The sequence below is a fragment of the Talpa europaea genome, assembly GCF_964194135.1.
Source record: "Talpa europaea genome assembly, chromosome: 7".
Classification (NCBI taxonomy): Eukaryota; Metazoa; Chordata; class Mammalia; order Eulipotyphla; family Talpidae; genus Talpa; species Talpa europaea.
In genome coordinates this window covers 61,890,801-61,912,458 of record NC_140074.1, presented here as the reverse complement: position 1 = coordinate 61,912,458, position 21,658 = coordinate 61,890,801, and the positions used below count along the sequence as shown (strand labels likewise).

At 35.9% G+C, this 21,658-nt stretch overlaps 1 protein-coding gene across 7 annotated transcripts in view; it reads right to left on the bottom strand.

The window, feature by feature from the left end:
• The window catches only part of MUSK (muscle associated receptor tyrosine kinase), a gene marked incomplete at both ends in the record, with an annotated part of 75,714 nt that overhangs the window by 36,773 nt on the left and 17,283 nt on the right, over positions 1-21,658 (bottom strand). For 4 of the 7 annotated variants that reach the window (XM_084238772.1, XM_084238773.1, XM_084238775.1 and 1 more), the window contains one exon: positions 175-299. In XM_084238772.1, coding sequence (XP_084094898.1) covers positions 175-299 — 125 coding nt within the window. Of the gene's footprint in view, positions 1-174; positions 300-4,958; positions 4,989-21,658 lie in introns of all 7 variants that reach the window. The other 3 variants (XM_084238770.1, XM_084238771.1, XM_084238774.1) reach the window with 1 other exon arrangement.

Here is a 21,658-nt window from a genome sequence, read left to right as displayed (position 1 = left end):
AGTCATGGAGTTCAATTTCTGTGGCAGTCACTTCTCGGATGAAAATATTGGATGACTTTAGGAAATGGAGGTACAAGTGGGACCAATGTCTGACATCAGGGCCCCTACAAATAAGTGATGTATTTTGAAAATCACCATCAACCCCCAGACATGGTCCAATAGAGATGCACTCACAGCATTTCCATTTTCAATCCACGTGATGGTGGGAACAGGGATGCCTGTTGCAGTACAGCGCAGGGTCACAAAGGAGCCAAAGGTGACATTGTGGGATTCAGGAGCCCGCAGGATTCTGGCAAAAACTGTTGAGAAAACAGAAGTGGTGAGTAATTCTCTTATATGGATGCTTCAGGGGAGTGGTCTTTAAAAAAATGCGAATCGGATCATGTTCTCTTGTATAGAATCCTTCTGTGTTCCCTCTGTCTCAAGGATAATCTCACATACCATGCCCTGACCTCCAAGTCATTTATGCTATGGCCTGATTACTCACCACTCCAGCATACCCCCAAATGGTTCCCAACTTAGGGACTTGACCATGCTGTCCCTTCCCTAGAGCACTCATATCCACTCCCCCCTTCTTCATACAGCAGGGTCTGAAGGAAGAGACAATCAAGAATTGATGATGGAGGTTGTCCTAGGTAGAAATTCTAACCTCAAAAGGACAAGCCTGCTAGGAGGCAGTGTACATTTCCTCCAGGTGGGACAGAGTGGCAATGCAGTGCCATCTGACCACTGGACAGGCTGTTCTCCCATCTTTGCAAAAGTTCATAGGTGATGGGTCCTTGACAATTCACTCAGACTGACTAGCATCCTAGCAAGGATGCACAGGAGTTCTTTTCTTCCTAGTGTTTTCTGCTAACAAGAAGGAAGACCTGGGTTGCACTGCATATTTGAGTCTATCTTCATCTTTTGATGACTGAAATAATTCTGGTAGCTCTTGGGGCTTTGCTGCAGCCTACATTTTTTGAGTGTGAGATTTCTGCCGTGATCATGTTTGGGTGCCATTGTTTCTGAGGATCTGAAAAAAGGCAGGATCCTTGAGAGATTGAGGGTGAAATCATTTTAATCCCATAGGTGCTGGAAGTGTAGACAGTTGTTACTGAAGCTAACACTAATATACCTGAACCTGAATGAGAGCTGTCTGGCTGAAGGTGAGAAGAGTGAAACATTGGGGAAGAATAAGAGTTAAATTATTTTTTCTGCTTTAAGTCATAAAGGCAAAATTTTTCATTTGGGGACTTTAAATTTTTCTGGAAATTCAGTAATGAGGGGGTTTATTTTGTTCTAACTTACAGCATTTTTTCCCATTGGTGTTATTTATTGGGAATATTATTTGGGCTCATTGCCTAACCTCTGATGATCTACTTTGCACAGCACAGTTAAGTATAAAGTAAAATGTTAAATAGTCAATTATCATTCTAAAATCAATGCACCTTAGAGTTAATTTAATTAATGCACTTCTCTGTCATCAGGACCTTCTTGGAGGTCAGGTAGCAGAGGACGGTACATCAAGGAGCAACAACAGCATAGCAGGTGGTCTGATGGATGTGAGACTGTGCTGACAAACTGCTGGTCTTGTGCTCCAAGAGTGCAGATACACCTGTGACTGATCACGGGCTCCATTGTTGAGTCCAGTGGGTGAAGAGGGAAAAAGGCCCGAAATAGGCACTCCCAGATACTTGTCAAAAGATAAAATGGAAACTTGGCCCCCCTCCCCATTTTTAAGTTTATCAAACTGTCAAAGGGTAGTTTCCTGCCAGTCTTACTTCCTCAAAGGAGTTTGCAAATATCTTTTGGGTTTGACTCAGATGTCTTCTGGTCACAGTGCTGCCTTCACCACCCCTCTCCAGCCCCTGTTTATGCTGCTTCATAGAACTTATCATCATGGCTTAACTATTGATTTGCTTGTTTGATTTTGGCCGCCTCTACCCCCTGAAGTGTAAGCATCCAAGGGTAGATGCTTTGCTTATTAATACAGGTTGATTGATAGATAAACAGGTTTTAGATAGATAGATAGATGGGAGGATGGACAGACAGATAAGATAGATAGATCAATCCAGAACCATGCATGCCACATGGCAGGCACTCAAAAAACATTTGTTAAGTGAATAAATGAATGAGTTAGTGACTCCTTGGAATGGTGCAATGGACATCCTATGAGTATGCATCTGTATCTAGGACATTAGTCTCCCAGCTACCCTGAAACCACAAGATAAGCGGTAATGAGCAGCAGGTAATTCCCCAGGTCAGAGGTCAGTTTGCCATCCTGTATCTGGAGTTGAAATGTGGACGAGCAGGGTGGCACTGAGGAGTATGAGGAAACAGAAATTATATAGAGTAATTCTTGGCTAAGGGACTCAAGCTTTATTTTGAATCCAGTTTAAACAGAAACAAAATTGATACTTTTATATCCATCTGTATCTGTTATGATTTCCAAACATGACAGATGAAGGGATGATGAAAGTTCTAACACATTTAACAAGCATTGAAAACATTAAGGGGCATTTTTAATTGGAAATAAATGCCAGACTATCCTCCTGAGAAAATAATGCACCTGTAATAATTAACTCAGATGGAGTTCAATAATAAATTCCCATTATTTTAGTGGTAGCAACAAACTGGAAATACATTCTATGTCACCAGTTTAAAAAGTAATGTGGTACATTTCCTATCAAGTAATACAGGCATTGAGCATTCTTATTCTGCATTTTATTTGCATGAAAGAAAATATAGACATGCTTTTGTCACATAAACTATATAATAGAAGTGACATGTAATTGTTTAGTAATTTAGAAAATGTTTACAATTGTTTTTATTTGGATTTTTTAAAAAAGTATATAACTCTTCCTTCTATATATAGGTTTATCTATAATTTTCCAATTCACTATGAGCTTTATTTATTTATTTATTTATTACACCATTTTTCATTTTTGTACAATGTACGCATTTTCATCTCGGTTATAGTCCCCATGAAATTCCTACAACCCATTCACCTGTGAACTATCACCATGGTCTCTTGTGCTCTTCCCAGCCCTGTTTTGATCCTCTTCCCTCTCCCCTACTAAGAATGTCTCTGGTTGATAGTTGCCCTGGTGCAATCACCATGAGCTCTTTTCCATTCACTTTCTTGTGGGCAGGCAAGTTGTTGTTAGCAATGTGGAACGTAGATATGAGTAGTATTTTATCCCCAGGTTTTCGGTCACTGGACCTATTCATGAGTTCAGGGCTTTCATTTCTCCTGGGCATGTTGGCAGATTAACTGCAGGGTGAGAATCTTTTTTTTTTTTAAAGATTTATTTATTTATACAAGCACTGGGTATAGTCAGAAGCACCAGAGGGTGAGAGAATTCACCAGAGCTAGAGTGGGGAGCAGAACAGGTAGACTGATGAAGTACACTGCTGAGGGGAGCAGCGGGCATGGCAGGAGAGGTCTGCGCGCCATGTGGGACTCTCGCCCGGTGGCTGGGAATCGAACCGGCGCTGCAGAGGCCTGCGGGCAGCTTCACAGCTCAACCGCTGCGCCACTGGGGAGGTCCAGGTTGAGAATCTTGTAATCAAAATTGGGCTTAAGCAGCCAGTGAGCCCAAAACCTTTGTAATATGTTTTCTTTCCTTCCTCCTCTCTCCTCCTCACTGTACTCCTCCCCCACTACCCAAAGCACTTTCAGATACATCATCAGTTTATTATTGTCATTTTAACAGATAATCTGAATTTGTAGTAAGGAGTAAGAGTAAGGAGATAGAGTCATTTTTCACTCAGAAATTGAAGTGCTGGTGTCACAGAAAACCTCACAGACAGGGGACACAAATTAAGTCCTGAAATGAATGAGTAGTTTGGCTTGAGATGAAGTACATCTCTTTTCTTGGTAAGGAAGTGGGACCAGAGGAACACTTAAGCCCCTTATAAATTCTGTTTCTGAGCTGTTATTTCAAAGGACACATGAGCTCACACTTTATTTCTCTTGCTTCTTTTTTATATGTATTATTTCCTAGTTTCCTTTAAAGAAGTTTTCAATTTACTTGATTTAATCTAGCAGGAACTGATAGACATAAATTGAAAATAAACAAAAAGTTAAAAAAAAAAAACAACTAACAGGAGCAGATGAAATGATTTTATCTAAATTTAGTTGTGAGCAGTTTGATGTTTAGAAATAGGAAAACATCTCAAAATACCTTATTTGAGACACTAAGATAAGGAGGTGCTATTTCAAATAATACTAGCTGAAGATTTATTCCTAGAATAAAAACTGTATCATATAGGAACTTGGAAATTTTATCAAGATATAAAAATTTAGAGGAGCCTACAATTTAAGTCTTAATCAGGATGAAATGTATATTTATTGAAGGAAAACTCATTCTACAGTAAGATTTTTCCCAAATATTTTTACTTTTCTCTATAATAGATATTTTTAAAATTTTTCTCTAGGTAGGTTTTTTCTTTCCCAAGCCAATTTTATTTCTTACTTTTCTCTAAACATATCCCACTAAATAGATAGGTCTGTATACAATCAATTTAATTTTCATGGATTTCATGGATTTGATTTGTTTTAGAGTAATTGTATAATACTCCTTGTCCTCTTGAAGTAATAACAATAAAAACCTGAGCTGGCCCATGACATTTTACATTTCTCCAAAATTTGTAAACAACCCCCCCAACAGAAAAACAAACAAACAAACAAATAAGTTATGTTATTTCATTTTCTTTGCATTTTCAGTTTGGAATACCAAGCTTAAACTATCCTGTTGACTCAACATTTCTTTAATAAAAGCAAATGGTCAATAAATATATAATAAAAGCCCATTTAATGACATTCTGTTAAATGCTATGACAGTATTCCTCATGTCATTTGTTATTTCTTAACAAGCTAGTGGCCACTAGCACTGTTTATAAGGTCAGCAAAAATAAGCAACTGAGTAGAACCATGCATTTGAAAAGATGATGCACAGAAAGAAAAAATATACCTTTAGTATCTTGCTCAGGTTCACTTTCTTCTATTAATAGACACACCACCAAACAAACAAACACAACACACACACAAAAATAGCACATCATGAAAAGGGAAATCTTTGACCACAAAAACATCAGTTGTGCAACAAGATTCATTAGAATCTGCTTGTTTCCTATTTCAACAAGAAATCAATGCAATCAGGGAAACTACTGACCATTTAAAAATAAATTATCAGATGACATAAAATTTCAAACTACTACTTTAGTCAGGCAGTACTAGTCACAAAATAATCTACAGCACACTCAACACCACAGCCCATTCATGCATTCTTATTTAATGTTGACAATTCCCCCTTTTTTCAAGGCAACAGATGGCCTACTATTCTGATAAATTGTGTTTCTTGTTGTGGTTCCATGTCTCTCTTATGAGGCCCTGCTGTCAAGTCAGTGATGTTCAATCTGGGATCTCAGCTATCATTTCTATGGCAATAGACTCGTGTTGTGGTAAACAGAGGATTAGGGGGTTTCTCTATGAGCAGAGCCTACCACCAACAGAGACCTCCTCTCTATCAACACCCGGGGTTGCTCAGGGAGTAGAGAAGCAAAGCATTATTTTTTATGAAGCTACCAGGAAAGCAAGCTATAAAGAAAAACTGAGTATAAATGGAGAACTTATAAACTTCAAAAAATTCTAGAAAAAAGACAATAGTCAACTTAATTGTTCCAAAACGTCTATATAACACTATCAGGTGCAGATCCACATGGAGTTCTTTTTTTCTTTCCTAAGGGTGCAGATCCACATGGAGTTCTTTTTTTCTTTCCTAAGGGTTTGTTCATTCATGTCAACTTAGACCTTTCTTTGCATCAATGATAAGCCACTGCTGTGTTTGTTTATAGTGTAAAATAGCAATGCTCTGTTAATAAGAATATATTCAAAGTGTTCTTCACAGCTTATGGATATTTTCACACACATTGTACTTTATCTTATTTAGCCCTCACCATATCCTGGGCCTTGAAAATAAATTATGTTTTTCAACTCACAAGTAAGGCATCTGAGATTCAAGACTTGCTGCAGGTGGCAGGACTAGAAATGCAACTCCAGTTTTCAGACAACTCTCCTGTTCTAATTTAACATTGTAGAGAGAAAAGTTTATTTTTACACTGAATACCTAGTCTTCTTCAATTTAAGTGAATTTATAATTTCAGATTTAGATTTACTGTCTGAATTTTCCATCAACTAAGTCAGTGGCATTCTGGTTGTATTTAGTACCAAGATCAAGGACTACTGAAAACACTGAAATTGAATATATTTGTGGCTAAAAGAAGATTTATAGGTTATCTATCTCTAAACATTGAAATATTTTTTTAACACCCCTAACAGTGTATGGGTTTTGAATAAACATCATTTTTTTCTGACAAAAACTGGTCATCTGGATACTTGGAAACTCTACAGATTCCCAGTTTGTAACACAGATGTTCATCAGAAGAAATAATTGAAGGCCCTTGGTTGGACCAGATTAGGCCTGAAAAATACATTTGAATCCTTTCGGACTGGGCATGGCTTTCTCATTTCTTAGCATAATTGCTCTTCTTTTCAAGCCTGGAAAAAATATTTTTTCCACTGGCCAAGTAACCTGTGTTTGTGTGTGTGGTGTGTGTGTGGTGTGTGTGTGTGTGTGTGTGTGTGTGTGAGAGAGAGAGAGAGAGAGAGAGAGAGAGAACCCTGAGATGGGTAAGGGTCTCCCATGGGAATACTACATATATCTTCAAAATTTCATTCCACTGAAGCTGAAGAATCTCTAAGCTTTGAGTAAAAATCTTCTCGCCCACTGTTCTTTTTAGGGTTCTTGAGTAAGTGCAGATAACTTTTGGGTCTCCTTTCAACTGATTTTTTCCAGGAGTGGACTTCAAAGAGTACTTTGAGGACAGTGTTACTTTTCCTTTGCTATTCTTTACATGGTTGTTATTATTGTTACTATTTCTCATCTGGCTTGGTTTGTTTAGAATTGGAAGCAGTGCACAGTTTTGAAAGAATGTACCCATTGCTTTCACTGCAGAGATAAGAATCAACTCAAGAGATGAAGATTGTCTAAAATTTGTCTTTTCCTAGGAGAAAGTATAAAAGTTCTAAAAGAAAATAGACTTTCAAACACAGACTATCAAAATTTCTTTCTGTGCACAAATGCAAATATATATCTTTGTACATATGCTTATGTGTTATATATCAATATGCACAAATATGAAAACACATTCACACATATGCACACACAATTGAGGATACTTGAAATCAGAGAAAATTGTGAGAGAATAATTTCTAAAACCTATTTAAGCTTGAGTGTACTCATTGAATATATGAGATTGTCATTTCAAGGTCACACCGTAGTCCTAGTTTTGCTATGTGTCTTGATTAAACATGTTGTTTTACCAATTACCAATTTTTAGTTACTGACTTCATGCCATTCACATTTAATTGATAAATTTTCATTAACTGCTTTATGTATAATGCATTTGTCTTATCTTCCAAACTGATTTGTAATCCTCTTTGGCAGGGGGAGAAAACTTTTTCCCTTAGTGTCCTGAACAGGCTCTTGTAGAAGAAAGAAAAAAGTAATTTAAAAAATAAGTTGGATTAGTGACACATTTTTCTTCCCAGCTTTCTTGGATTTGTTCAGTAAGGCATTTAGCATAGAGAATCAGAGACTTATTGGAAAATTGGAGATATAACCAATGATAGGTTCAAGGAAACATAGGATAATGGTTAGGAAAAATAACAGTCAGCTAAGAATTAACTACTCACCTAAATTATCAGGGTAAATTAATGAAAAAAAATGACAGAAAAAAGGAATGGTAGACACAGAAATAGATGTCATATGTTGTAGAACTAAGTAACTGGGACTATAGAACAATTAAAATTTTTAAAGATTAATGAAAGTTAGACAAAACCAGGGAGTTGGCAGGGGATGAGGGTAAGTGATGTTAGATGTGGTATTGAAGAATAAGATCTTTCCTTGGTTGACAAGACTGGAGAAAATAATGCATGGCTTTAAGAACCTTGTTAGAATTATAGCACTATGCATATATATAAAATATAAAGATAATCACCAATATATAAAATTAAAAATTTATAATCTCAAAATCAGCAGTGTTTTGAGGTGGGAATAGAGAATAAAATACATATTAGTAATCAACCAGAAGGCAGAAAAAGAATAAAAGAGAAGCTAAGAAAAGAAATAGCATGATTAACTGAAGTTGTGATAAGAAACATATATTTAAAAATAGAAATGAGCTATCAGAATAAATATAAAGATTGAATTATATATTAAAGATATGGGATTTTTTATTGGATTACAGAAAACCTAGCTATGTTCTGCTAATGCAATAGCCAGAAGGTTGGAAAGAAGAGGTCAGAAAAATACCAACCAAACACATAGGAAAATAACATAGAAAAATGTGGTAACAATTAGTATCAGACAAAATGGAATTGATGGTAAAAATGCTTCAGGAGGGATGAATAGGAACATTGCCTAAAGGTGAAAACACAATCCCTAAAACAGGAGCTACAATAATAATTAACTAACATGTATACACTTAATAATATAATCTCAAGACATATAAAACCCAAACTAATAGAATTAAGAGGAGATATTGGAAGAAATACTACTAACACATTGCTGAATTTTTTTTAACTAGGACCTTATTGAGAGTTTATTGTGAAGGACAAATAACCTATTTTATAAGACAAGACAACATTCAAAATGACACAATTTTTCAGTTGTTTAAGAAAGAAAGAAAATAACCATTGCTTCTACTCTTGCCTGTAATTCTTAATGTAATTTCATTTTTAATACAGTATAAATTTATTGAAATAGAAAATAAAATTAGCTACAAAGTAACTTCAGAATGGAAAGTTACAAACACTTCTTAGTTTGACTTGTTTTTCCCTCTAAACTGACTTTTCAAATGTGTTTTTTGAGCTTTCTAATATTTGATGAAAATTCAGTTGTAAAGATAGCAGGTGCAAATTTCTAAAAGTATGGCATGTATCAAGAAACAAATGTAAAAAGCGTCCCATTTACATAAACACTATGTCTTTAAAAAATATTCTCTTTTCCCTGAAGACTGTTTATATTTTCAGTGGCTTTTCATGAAATTGTTTATTATTTTCTTCAGAGTCAATATCTTAAAGAAATCTCTGATCATTTGATTCTCTGAAAACACAATTCTAGGACTTTGTTTAAGGACACAAAATTGTATTAATAGATATATATTCCCATATTTTTATATACATATATTTATATAAATATAAATCTTTACTACTATTACCAACTGAATTCTCATAAAGTATTAGAAATCTCAAATGATATTTGAAAAGTCAAGTTAGAGGGAAGAACAACTTTCTATTTTGGTAAGTTTTTTTATAGCTAATTTTGTTACTATGTCAATTTATACTATATAGCAAAATGAAACTGCCTTTAGAATTACAGGCAAGAGTGGAAGCAATAGTTACCTCTTCCTTCATTCACAATTGAAAACTGGTGATATTTTGAAATCTTTCTTTTTAATTTCAACCTGCCTTAGTTGACTGCACCCCAGATACTGATCGTGCCAAGGACCCTTTTCAAGGTGTTCAAAATATGTGCTCAAATCCATCCTCAATGCAATTATCAAATAAGAGAGGAATCACTCATTAAAACATGAGTGCTAATTGGTACTAGATTATTTAAATCTGTTCTTAAATAGTACATTTGTCTCATCTAGGATCCTATTTTAAGTACTATTGAGTCAGAGATGCCTGTTACAAGAAAAGCACTAAGAAGAATAAAAAGAGTCACTTCAATTGTTTTTTATTTAAAAAAAAAAATTGGGCCCAGGGTAGTTAAAAAGTACTCTTATTGAGGCTCTGTGGTACTTTGTTAGTCAACAGATTGTTTCGTTTGCCAATCAATAAAAGAAATTCTGACAAAAATAACGAACCGAAGTAAACACTAGTTGATCTTTCCCAACTCCTTGGTAAGTAAAGCAAGAAATCTGACCCTGGCTGTGCTGCCGCTGTTTACATTTCTGACTCCTTTAAAGCAGAGTGATGCATGTGGAGGTTGATCTGCTGTGGCTCCATCTCTGGAGGAATCTGAATGCGAGCTTCTTTAGAAAACACACAGAACCCTCACAAACAGTCACTCTATTCTCCCAGCCCCTGAAGTCTGCTGCTGTGATACCACCAATCTCTGAAGTGGTCTGGCCTGGGACCATTTCCACACACTAATAACACTCTCCCAGCTTGTAAATATGGTGACTAATGACTATGAGCAAAAAGTGTTTTCCTAGTAAATCAGACAAGAGCCACATGAAGTGAACTTGTTTCATTTCAGGCCTAGATATAGGTAGAGCAACTATTAAAATGGTTAAAAGCGTAAATAGCTTAGGAGTTTAGCCATAAGCCAAAAAACAAAAGTCGGACATCAGTTGTGGTTCTTTTTTTTTTTAAAAAAAAAAAAAGCATTTCCTGGTTTTAACGGGAGGAGATGTCAGACTTCCTTATTACTGGTCAGATGTTCTTAGTTTACCTGTTTAAGAAATGGTGTTTACAAGAAGAGAAGGGGGAAGTGGGGGGGGGTGATAAATTGGGTGAAAGGTGTCAACTGGTGATGAGTGAAAAATAGACTTTAGTGGTCTATACAGATGTCAAATTATAATGCTATGCACCTAAAATCTATAGAAAATTATAAAGCAATGATACTTCATTAAAAATCTTAGTTTTTATTTTGAAGACATTTTAAATTTAAGGAAGAATTGCAAAGATAGTATAGAGAATTTCCATGTACCCTTCACTCAACTTCCTTTAATGAGTTAACATCTTATATGACCATGGATATGTAATGTACCAAATCTTAACTTTACTTGTGAAAGTCATTTTTGATCTAATCTCATGCCAAGGAAGATACCCAAGCTCTGACAGCAGTCATATAAGCTAAAGTTTATCAAGACTAGTTTGTTTGTTTGTTTTTTAACTTAGCCAGAAATTGTAGCTGAAAAAAAAAAAAAAAGGAGGTCTAACCTATATCTTAAGTGAGACCATAGTATCCTGTCTGTCTAAAGTGGCTTTGACTAGAGACATTTCTCTGCCTTTGACATGAGATGAAATTCCAGATTCCCAAAGAGGACTGGAGGCCTCTGGATTATATAACTCTTTAAACACTATGTCCAAGAAAGGTGCTAGAGTATAATTTTCATATATATTTTAGTTTGACCTTCAGCTAAATAGCAGCTCTTTCTGGTTTTTATAGCCCACTAGTAAGAACTGTCCCAAACTCTCTTGTCCTTTACTGCCTGCTGATGAGTCAGTCTACATTTTCCTGTCCATTTCCTTTTTCTCCCTCACCGAGATCAGATCTGCACCATGAGTTGTTGTTTTTTTCCTTTTTTAAATGGTATCTATAGTATTTTCATAATTATTTATTTTATTTAAATATATTTTACATCAGTTTTCATTTTTGTAGACCCCATAAAATTCCCACCACCTGTTCACCTGTACACCATCACCATAGTCCCTTATACTCTTCCCTCCCCTGATTTGATCCCCCTCCCTCCTCCTGCCCTGCAGAATGTCTCTGATTTATGAGTTGCTAACCACAAATCAAGATTCTACGGGAACTCACCTCTCTGGAACTTTCCCAGAACATCCACTATCTCCCCTGCCCTGCACAAACTTCTACTATCACAAATATATTGGAGGTTAGTCATAACTCCACTTCTTTGTCACTAAACTTGAAAACTTTTCATGAAATGATCCATGTCTTATTTATCTCTGTATCCTTCATGGTTACCTTATTACATGGATACACAGAAGGGACTCAACAAATGAATAAATTTGAAATGATCTTAGTATTTATTCTATATACAGACAAACTAACCTTCTTAAATTTCACAGTTTAATCTGGAATAAAGACATTCCAGGTTAACCTGTAATGTTCATAGACTGTCTATAAAGATTATTTGGGAAGGGGTTAAAAGCCTATCAAGTGTGAGTTCCCGAGGAATGCACCCTGGAGCTATGTCTTTCAATCAGGATCTCCAACTGCTTTGGACATACAATGATGTTTAAACATCTTTACCTGGAGGAAGAGTTCCACTAATCCATCAACTCACTTGTTTGTGTCGCTCTCTCTCCATAGAAGCTTTGACATGAGTATAGTCAATGATAGATAAGACCATAAATCAAATGAAATGCCAAATCATTAATATTAGGAAAAAGGCAATTTCTGGTCAGGTTAGTGTAAAAGGTACTATGACTAAACTTCGAATTGGATTCTGGAATACAAGCCTGGTAGGGCAAAAAGTAAGATAAAAGAAAATAAAGTGTATGGTTCTCATGAGAGAAAACAAAATGCTAATTTCCCAGGAGAAACCAATCTCTGCCCACCCCCCCACCAATGAACTAAATTTTTAAAGTAATTTCTCACTTGGGATTTACTTTAGAGCAGCCAGTGATGGAACAAGCAACAATTTCAACAAGATTTTGGGGGGGAATGACCATCTCTGTAGTGAGTAAAATATGATGTAAACTCAGGATATGCACTAAGGTTGCTTTGACTTTCTCACTGTCATAAAAGTTTCCCTTGGATATGGTGACTATAAATGTCTATTTGCAGTTTGCCAGTAAAGGTACATCTGCACACAGCTCCTTAGATAAGCTTCCTCCCATACTTGACACAGTGGGGCCAAACCAAAGTTATAATCTCTAACAAGGAGCAAGAATGCAAAGCATTGTTGATTGAGGGTAGATTTATGTTCTTTGGAAGCAAGTTGAGTCATTTGGTAATGCTGGCTTTCTATTTGTGAAATTTGAGAAGCCTAGCCAGTACTGTTCTCTGAGTAGAAGTCATCCAGCTTTATAACAATGTAAACAACAGACAATACCAACAACATCCATTATTTATCCCAGAGCCACATGTAGACACTGGAGAGAGTCTATCTTCATCTTTTAGAAGAACTCTGAGTAATACTGTCCCTCTTCCACAAGGGTGAAAATAGACCTGCAGAGCTTAAGTAAATTATCCAACCTGAATAACCAGCAAGTGGCAGAGTCAGGATTAACACCCATGTCAACCTGAGCACATGATTGCTGCAGAGTGCTGGTCTGTGTAAACACAAAAATGAAAGACTCAAGAATGGGTAATGGAGATGCTCTAGCTTAGGAATCAAGACACCTAAGTTTCTTGCTAATTTGGGCAAAATACTGATTTTTCTGGACTTGGTTTCCTGATGTGCAAAATAAGTACTTGAACTCTATGACTTTTAGAATTTTCCATATTTTGAAGTCTATGATGAATCTTCTGATTGATCAAGGTTAATACAAACTAGCTTTGTTTTAAATAAAAATTTAGTTTCTGCCACTGAAGTTATTCTACTACAAAGATAAAGATGACCCATGGCATAAAGAACTAGAATTGTCTTCAGTAGTGCTTAAATCAGTTTCTGGTGCACAGAAATCACGTTATTCCTAGAATTTACATTGGCAACAATTGTTTCAGTGATTATTCTGTAACTGGCACACCTGTAAGAATTTTAAATATATTTATCTAAATTTATCTTTCTACAAATTGTGAAGAGAGTACTATTTACTTCATTATGTAGGTGGGGAAACAAAGGCAAAAAGAGACTAAGTAATCTCCTTAAAGTTACAAGTACTAAGTGATGGAGGCAGGATTTGAACTCGAGCAATTTGCTGCAGACTCTTGAGTCCATGCAGTTTTCTTGAGTGTATAGCCTTGTATAGTTTAGTATTTGTGGAACTAAATATTCTAGATTACAAATTTAAATCTGCAACTCATATACTTGATTTCTGAAGGAAATAACTGAATTATTATTCAAATTCCTTGTTGACACAGAATTCTAATTACTTCCTATGTTCTCTTTACTTGACTTAAAATAGTTCGATTTTGAAATTAAAAGGGGAAAGTATGACCCTCTGTCTTGTGCAGTGTCTGGAACAACACCCAAGGAATCTTCTTTGTTGGATGAATTAATGCATTGAAGACAAAGAATTTTTCCTTTTTTGTGTTTGTACATATGAACTTGTGCATGTTACTGTAATTCCTAAAAAAATAAAATGAAAGCTTACTCCATGTGCAGTATACACATTTTAGCTCATAATAATTTTCCATTTCAATGTATTAACATCATAGTAAACAATTCCTCTATCTCAAATGATTTAAGAAAATCTGGGAAGCATATTTTTCTTCAAATCTGCAATGAAAGAGGGCCTACTTGTTCATTAACTTGAAGTATTCAATGTTATAATCACCATGTACCTTTTTATCTTAAACAACTTTACTGACAATTTGAATGAAGAACCTCTTTACCATTGTTTCTTGAAAGCACTACAGAACTTACTGGATGAAAATGCAACATAATACACCTCAAGAAATCCACGGGTCACACTTTTCACTGAAAGCATGCACTCTATTAATCATGCAGTTTTAATTTTCCCAATGATGTCTAGCCTCAAGGATATCAAAGATCTAGGACTTATTTTATTTGTTTGATTTTTAAAGACACAACGTACTCATGACAGCAAATCAAACCTGTTAGTGGCATCAAAAAAGTGGAATTGATGCCGGGAACAGGACCACTGCAAATTTTATAAAACTGCAATCAGTGACAGCACAGCACACATTGGGGTTTTAAATACCTCTCTCTGTGGCATTTGTCATGTTAAGAGCTGCAGCACAAACAAAGGAAAACTCAAATCAAAGGTTGTGTAAATATTTCATGATCACTTCCACTTTTCTAGATGCAATAAGGAAATCTAATTTCTAGACGGAAGAAAGCCAGAAAACTAACATTTTTTTTAAACAGTGCTAATCTTTTATAGTTCGATATATGGACACTTGCCATATGGACATTATATATTTGTGATAGGATTTCTATAAGTTAAGACTTTTTTTTTTTTGGTCTCTTGGAGTTCTATTTGTTGTCTATATTGCATGTGTCTACAAAAATTCTTCAAAGAGAAAAAAAGCCCTTCCATAGACCCGGTCAGACCTCGGGGTACTTTTGGACTGCAGAGCAATGGAATGACAGCATCCAAGTGCTTTGACAAGTGGTAGAGACTCATGTACTGAGTTCACTTAAATTTTCCAAATGACTTTCCTTTTGTCCTCACTCCCTAAAATGCCTCCCCTGAGGGTTGATGCTTTTGTGTCCATGGAAACAAGGAGTTGTTTAAAAATCCGGGAAGCCTACAATAACCCTCTCTCTAGGAGGGCTTGTTCTTGTGTTCTTCTAGACTCATTTCTCACAATTCTAGGAAAATAGAAAAGAAATCTGACATTTGTTCATTTTTTAATAGATCTTTCCCAATGATTAAAAAACATAACAATGATCCCTCCAGCTATAACAACAAGAATTTCATTATAATAAAAGGACTTAAATTCTGCAGTGTTTATTAACACATTTTTTTAAGGGAGAACATCTCTCCAGCCAAGAACAGGGAAGTAAGATGAGAATCTTGCTCTCCAAAGTCTCCATGATGGCGCCTCTCCAGGAAAACTCCAGCCCTACACTCAAATCAGCACACTGTCATATCACTGTCGCTGAGTATCTGCTTCCTGGCCTTTAGGGGTATTCAGGAGAAAACTGTTTCAGTGAAGATACATCAGAGAAACAGTATGAATAATTCTTTGTATGCACATCATACCTAAAGTAGAACATGAAACAGATTAGAGAAAGAGACTCTTAACTGAGAAGAAGATTCCTTCTACCTGACACTGAAAGGCCACTTAGTCTCTCTTTTCAACCTCACCTAATATGTAGCAAATATAATGGGGCGGGGGGCGGCGGTGGTTTACGTTGAATCATGCTACTAAAAATGATGTCTTTTTCTCTATGAGGAACTAATTAAGAGGAGTTAAAGGAATATTTTTAGTTAAATATAAGGATGTCTTTGTGAGAAAACATAATTGATCTATCTTTATTTTTCTTTTTTTGGAGACCTCTAAGGAAAGATGCTAGCAGAAGTCGAGTGTGAATGCCTTTAAGATAGCAAGACAAAGGCCAGTTTCTAAGATGTTAAAATATACAACAAAAGTGAGCTAAAGTGGTTTTAAGAAGCCAGAGCCTCAAGATCAATCCCAGATATGGTCAAATGTTATAAACTGAGCATCTTAGAGTCTGTGAAATATGGTATGTACATTTTCCTGCCCTCCTCACTTCCTGCCATGAAACCTATCCTAAAGCCCAATGTGAAAGCAGAGTTGGGATAGGGGTTAACTTTTCCATAGGAAGAGCCGCCACAGTTGTGAGATTGAGAAATTTTTCTGCATTCCTGATGACTATGGAATTGGGGAAACCAGAGAGATTTCCCTGTTGATATCATTTCAGCATTCCTGTAGCTCTCGCCTGGCAGTGCTTCACTTCCTATGGGAACTTACACTTTTATTTTACTCTCTCTATGCATTAATAACACCAAAGCAAGTGTAGAAAATGTTCACTGAGAAATCAGAACCCAAATCAAATTTTAGTGTTGGATCCTCCAAGGCACTCTTGTCATGTATTCCAGGTTTCTGCCCAGAATTAGAAGAGTCAAATGGAGGCTGAATCCACCAGTAGCCGCTGCTAACTGGACCCCTTTATTTCCTATACTATTGAGGTGGCTCCTTCATTCCCTCGTGTGAGCCTCAAGCTTACTGTCCTTATATGTAGGTTCCTTCCCTAAGGAAATGATATGTTGTTTCATGTTCTGTTCATCAGGACCACAGCCCCACAGTCAAGCCAATAGCCAAGTGTTGGGGTACTATTCAATGTGGGGACCCATAGCTTTTGACCAAATTTTCCCCAAACAGATTTTGTTTTATAGTAGAATGGAGCAAGAGAACTGCAAAAATAATGTATCAAAACAATGAACAGAAAGGCTGATACCACTTTTTCAAGGTAGGATACCATTTTAAAGAAATAATTTTTTTTCAAAGCATTAGTACATGCATTAATTCTTCCGAAATATAAAAGTCTCTATATAAAAGTTCAGAAATTATAGAGCCACATAGAGTATATGATAGAAATTACCACCCCCATGCAATTTTATATGCAGAGATGATGTTGTTAAAACTTTGGTATATAAACTCCAACACATAATACATAGCATACTGCTTTTTAACTTGATTTTTCACATAGGAATACATATTTATATTTCTAAAGAAATAGAACAGATCTTCTGGTAAGATACTGCACAAGTACTCAGTCAATAAGTGAAATAGTAAAACAGCAAATAATTTCACAGTATTTACTGTGTGCCTATGTTAATTTATCTCATCATTGTGACAACCTAAAGGTTAATTGCTACTTTTACTCCTATTTTAGATGAGGAAACTAACAAAGATGACAAGCAGATTGAAGTCTGTTAATAAATAACAATCAACTTTTTTAAAATGGGTGCATATTTCATGATGTCTTTTGTCTATTTCCTGTTGATGCATATTTAAATTCTTTAAAATTTTTTACTATTATAACAGCTTTGTGATAGTCTTAGACATATATTTGTGTAAATAATTCCTTTAGATAAAGTATCAGAAGTTAAATTATTAAGACAAATCTATGTATTTGAAAGTTAAATTTTCATTAAAAAATAGCTTTCTGTTGGGCTACAGCAAATTTTAAGAAGAGATGGAAGCATGGTTTCTCACATACTCTCTAGTGTAGCTGTAATCATTGTCAGTACACCTGTCTTTTCTTTAATATTTTAAGATCATCTCTTTTAGGTGTTCATTATAATACATCCAAATATGAAAATGTTTATAAGTCTACTAACTACCTTTACTGATTGGGACTCATCCTTAAAGATCTTTTAAACACACAACATTTATATATGTTTCTCAAATATAATTATTTGTTTTTCACCAGTTTTGGCATGTTTTCATTCATTATGCTTTTGAGTATAATCTCAGATTTTCTATATTTGTCCTCTCTGTAACTCATATCCATCATTATTTCTTTAATTTCATTGTTCCCAATTCTCTGCATAGAATCCTAATTATGAAGCATTGACTTAAATGTTAGTTACCTCATTTCTAATGCACTGATCTAATTTCAGTCATTTTTTTTATGGGTTATTGTTTTTATTTGGTGGCTATGTCTCTTAATCTCCTTTAGTATAAAACACTCCTCCTTTTTCCATGTCATTCACTCATTAAAAAAAAAAAAAAGACAACCCAGACTGGTTGCCCTACGTCCTAAATTTGGTTCATTGCTTCCTTGTTGCCTGGTTAAATTCAGTCATATTTTTCATTTGTAAAAATATTTGTTTATCAGAACTTTCTTCTTTCTAGCATATTTTTCTTTTTTTGTTCCTCCTTTTGTGTCTTTAATTAAATATATTTATTTTAGAGTCCTATTCTTTTCTTTTATTAACTGAATTTCTTGGGGCTTTAAGCCCTTTGTGTATTGTGTCAGCTACTCAGTCAAGGCAGGCTGAGTTGATGTTTCCTATGGATGCTGCTATCTTGCATGGTGAACTATCCTCTGTTTGATTTTATCAGTGTTGTAAGTTGTTGTTACATTTTTGGCCTGGACTAATATTTATACTAATATTTCCATTTAGGGATTTCCAGATTATCCTAGCAATATGAATCCTATATTCCTTTGTGAGATATAGTCCTGAGTTTGAATATTCATTCATAAGACTTTTTTTTCTTCCACACACTTAGAATTCAGATACAGAGTTTCTGTGCTGTTTTTCTCTGCCTGTGGGTGGGATTTTTCCAGCTCATCTTTTCACACCTTATTTATACAGGTGTTTCAGTGCTAACCTCCATTTCACAGGGGCCCAAGACCTTGTCTCCTGTCCTTTAAAGAGCCTTAAATCCAATCTTCTAGACTATAGAGATGAGCATCTATTTCACTACCTCCAGGACAGGGCAGGACCAGCTCATGAGTTTACGGCTCTATTCCTATGTCTGTTCATTCTTGGCCCTTGAATATTAACACTTTATTTTCAGGATTTATACAAGTAACCTGGCATCCTGGGGTGTTCTTAGTAGGAAGATTTTCATACTATCTGTCATATTGCTGGAGCTTTAAGTGTTTAATACAAAATTTGTATATTTTGTTACATAAAGATTCAGTGATTTACCACTTTAAATGTTCTCTTGCCATGTTCTTGAATCCTTTGCTCTATTTTCCTTCCTGCAAAGTTCCAATCGTTGCCTTTGGAATTAGCTTTTTTTTTTTTTTTCTGAAATTATACCTGTACTGCTGAGCAACCCTGGGGGCTAGCGTCAGCTATGCAAACAGACGCTACTCCACTGTAGGTCCTTTTCTCAACCAAAACTTTAATATTGTCCAGGAATACAGGTTCCCTGTGAGTCATCTCTCCCATTCCCCACAGCTATTTAAAAATATTTCCACTCTCCCCATCCGTCTCCCTGCCACCTTTACATGAGTATTTTCAGAAGACAACCTTCCTTCCTACTTCTTAGAGGAAATAGAAGCCATCAGAACAGAGCTTTCTTCAATTCCACCCACTAAACTTATGCAGTATCTGTACTGAAACATGACACTTTTCTCCTTTCTTCCTATAACAAGGAAGGAAGTTCCCTCTTCCTGTCTAAGAACAGGATCATATAAATTATCATCAAAGCCTGGAGACTTTTGAAAGTAAAAGAGGGAATCTATTAATAATTATTCCAGGACAACAGGTGTAAACCTGAACTGTCCTGGGCAAACAGGGACATGCAGTCACCCCCGTATCAAGTTTATTGCTCCACTTGTCCCCTGAATCTAAGCCTTTTGCCGTCTTGAGAGCACGTTCCCCTGACTATTCCCCTCACTCTGTGTGTTCAAAATTTTCTTCTCTATGGGTTGATTCTAATGAACAACTTAACATTTTCAATATTTTTCAATATTTTAATGCTTTAGAAAGAGAAACCTTGTAAAACAGCAGTGCCTGCTTGCTATATATACCTTCAGCTACTGCTCACTTTTTGACTTTTCACCTTTCTCTGCCAAATTTATTTTTAAAAATGTACATAAGCCACTCTCTTTCCTTCAGCTCTCACTGTCATTACATAAGTCTGGCTCCTCTCATGCCTATTTTGACTATGCTAGTGACAGTGACATGTATAATTACTTTGTTCTTCAATAGTATTCAGCATCACATTTCCTAGACACCTCTCACTGTACAGACTTAGTATATTAATTAGTCTCTTTGTTCCTCAGTTTCCTACGATAGAACTATGACTGAGTCTTCCTCATAGATTATTAATGAGGAGTAAAGAAAATAGTCCATACAAAGCAATTAGCATTTTTAAGTAACCACCTCATTGCTCATTCTTTTAGAAAGATATCCATGTTTACCTGCTTGAGTTAAATGCCTCTGTCGGTAATTCTGTATGTCACTATTTGAGTGTTTGAAGAAAAGACAGAATGAGTGGGATGTCTTTATGTTGTCATTCCAGATTCCAGCAGCCGGAGGCTGCAATCTAGGAAGGGAGCTTTAAACACAGAAGCTTTACTTCTGTCTTGAAAAGTGTTCCTCTCATGTTTGTTATGGCAACTAAGATTTAGAGAACACACTGTCCACAATCCAGGTTCTGGCATTGCTGGTCCTCCTTCCTTGAAACCTTGTAATGGTGGACAAAACTCTGTCTTTTCCTGGCATATCCAATTATGCTGGGTGTCACCCAGCATCAAATGGCACTATGGAGTTCTTGTTATAATTTGCTCAAATTAATTTGCAGAGTAACTGACATGATACATAACAAATGCTGCTTGTTCAACTGGCCATGGCCCTGCTTCATTTTCAGGCCTTTCATTGCCAAACTGGCGAGCTTTCACAGACACTTTTGGAGTTTTCCTGTTGTTTCTCGGTCACCTTTTTACCTAAACCTAGGGGTAGGTTTAGTTGGTCTTTCCTGTAAGTAGATCATGTCTGAATTTTAGCTTTGAAAGTGCCTACAATGTTTCTTTAAGAGGAGGTCAACCTTTGAGACTTAAGAACGAAACTGTTGCTGAAAATTTCATATTTTAATAGTAACAATTAGAATTGATGCCATTTATTAAATGAATATTATGTACCAGCATGGGGTATTAAGCATTATGTGCCAAGCATAAAACATATTTCCATATATACTGGCTACTTTAATAGGGATTAAAGTGGAATAGAAGTAGTCATGTGTGCTAAAATGATCATCTTGGGGCCTCCATGGTGGTGCAGGGGTTAAAGTCTCAGCAATATCAAGCTATTGCCAGCCACTGCAGCATGAGTTTGATCTCGGTCCAGGGAGATAACCCACATGGCACAGCAGACCTCTCCTGTCTTGCCCACTGCTCCCCTCAACAGTGTATTTCAATACATCTGCCTGCTCCCCACTCTGTCTCTGGTGAATCCTCTCACCTCCCTGCACCTCTAGCCTATACCCAGTTCTTGTATGCATAAGTAAATAAAGTAAATCTTTGAAAAAATAAACTGATCATCTTAGCTTAGAGTAACTTCAAATGGTATTATGAGCTCTCCATACCAGCAAGTTTAATAAAATCTCTAGCATATAGTAACTTTTAAAGTGGTAAACAACATGACAATTTAAAAATTCTGAAGAAAGAAGACAGCAGTTTTACTGAGAGGCGTGACACAAAATTAAATGACGAGGCAAGACCAGATTGTGTAATTGGATTCCAACTTATTGCATTTGTGATCATTTCCTGTAGGTCAAAACTAAAACAA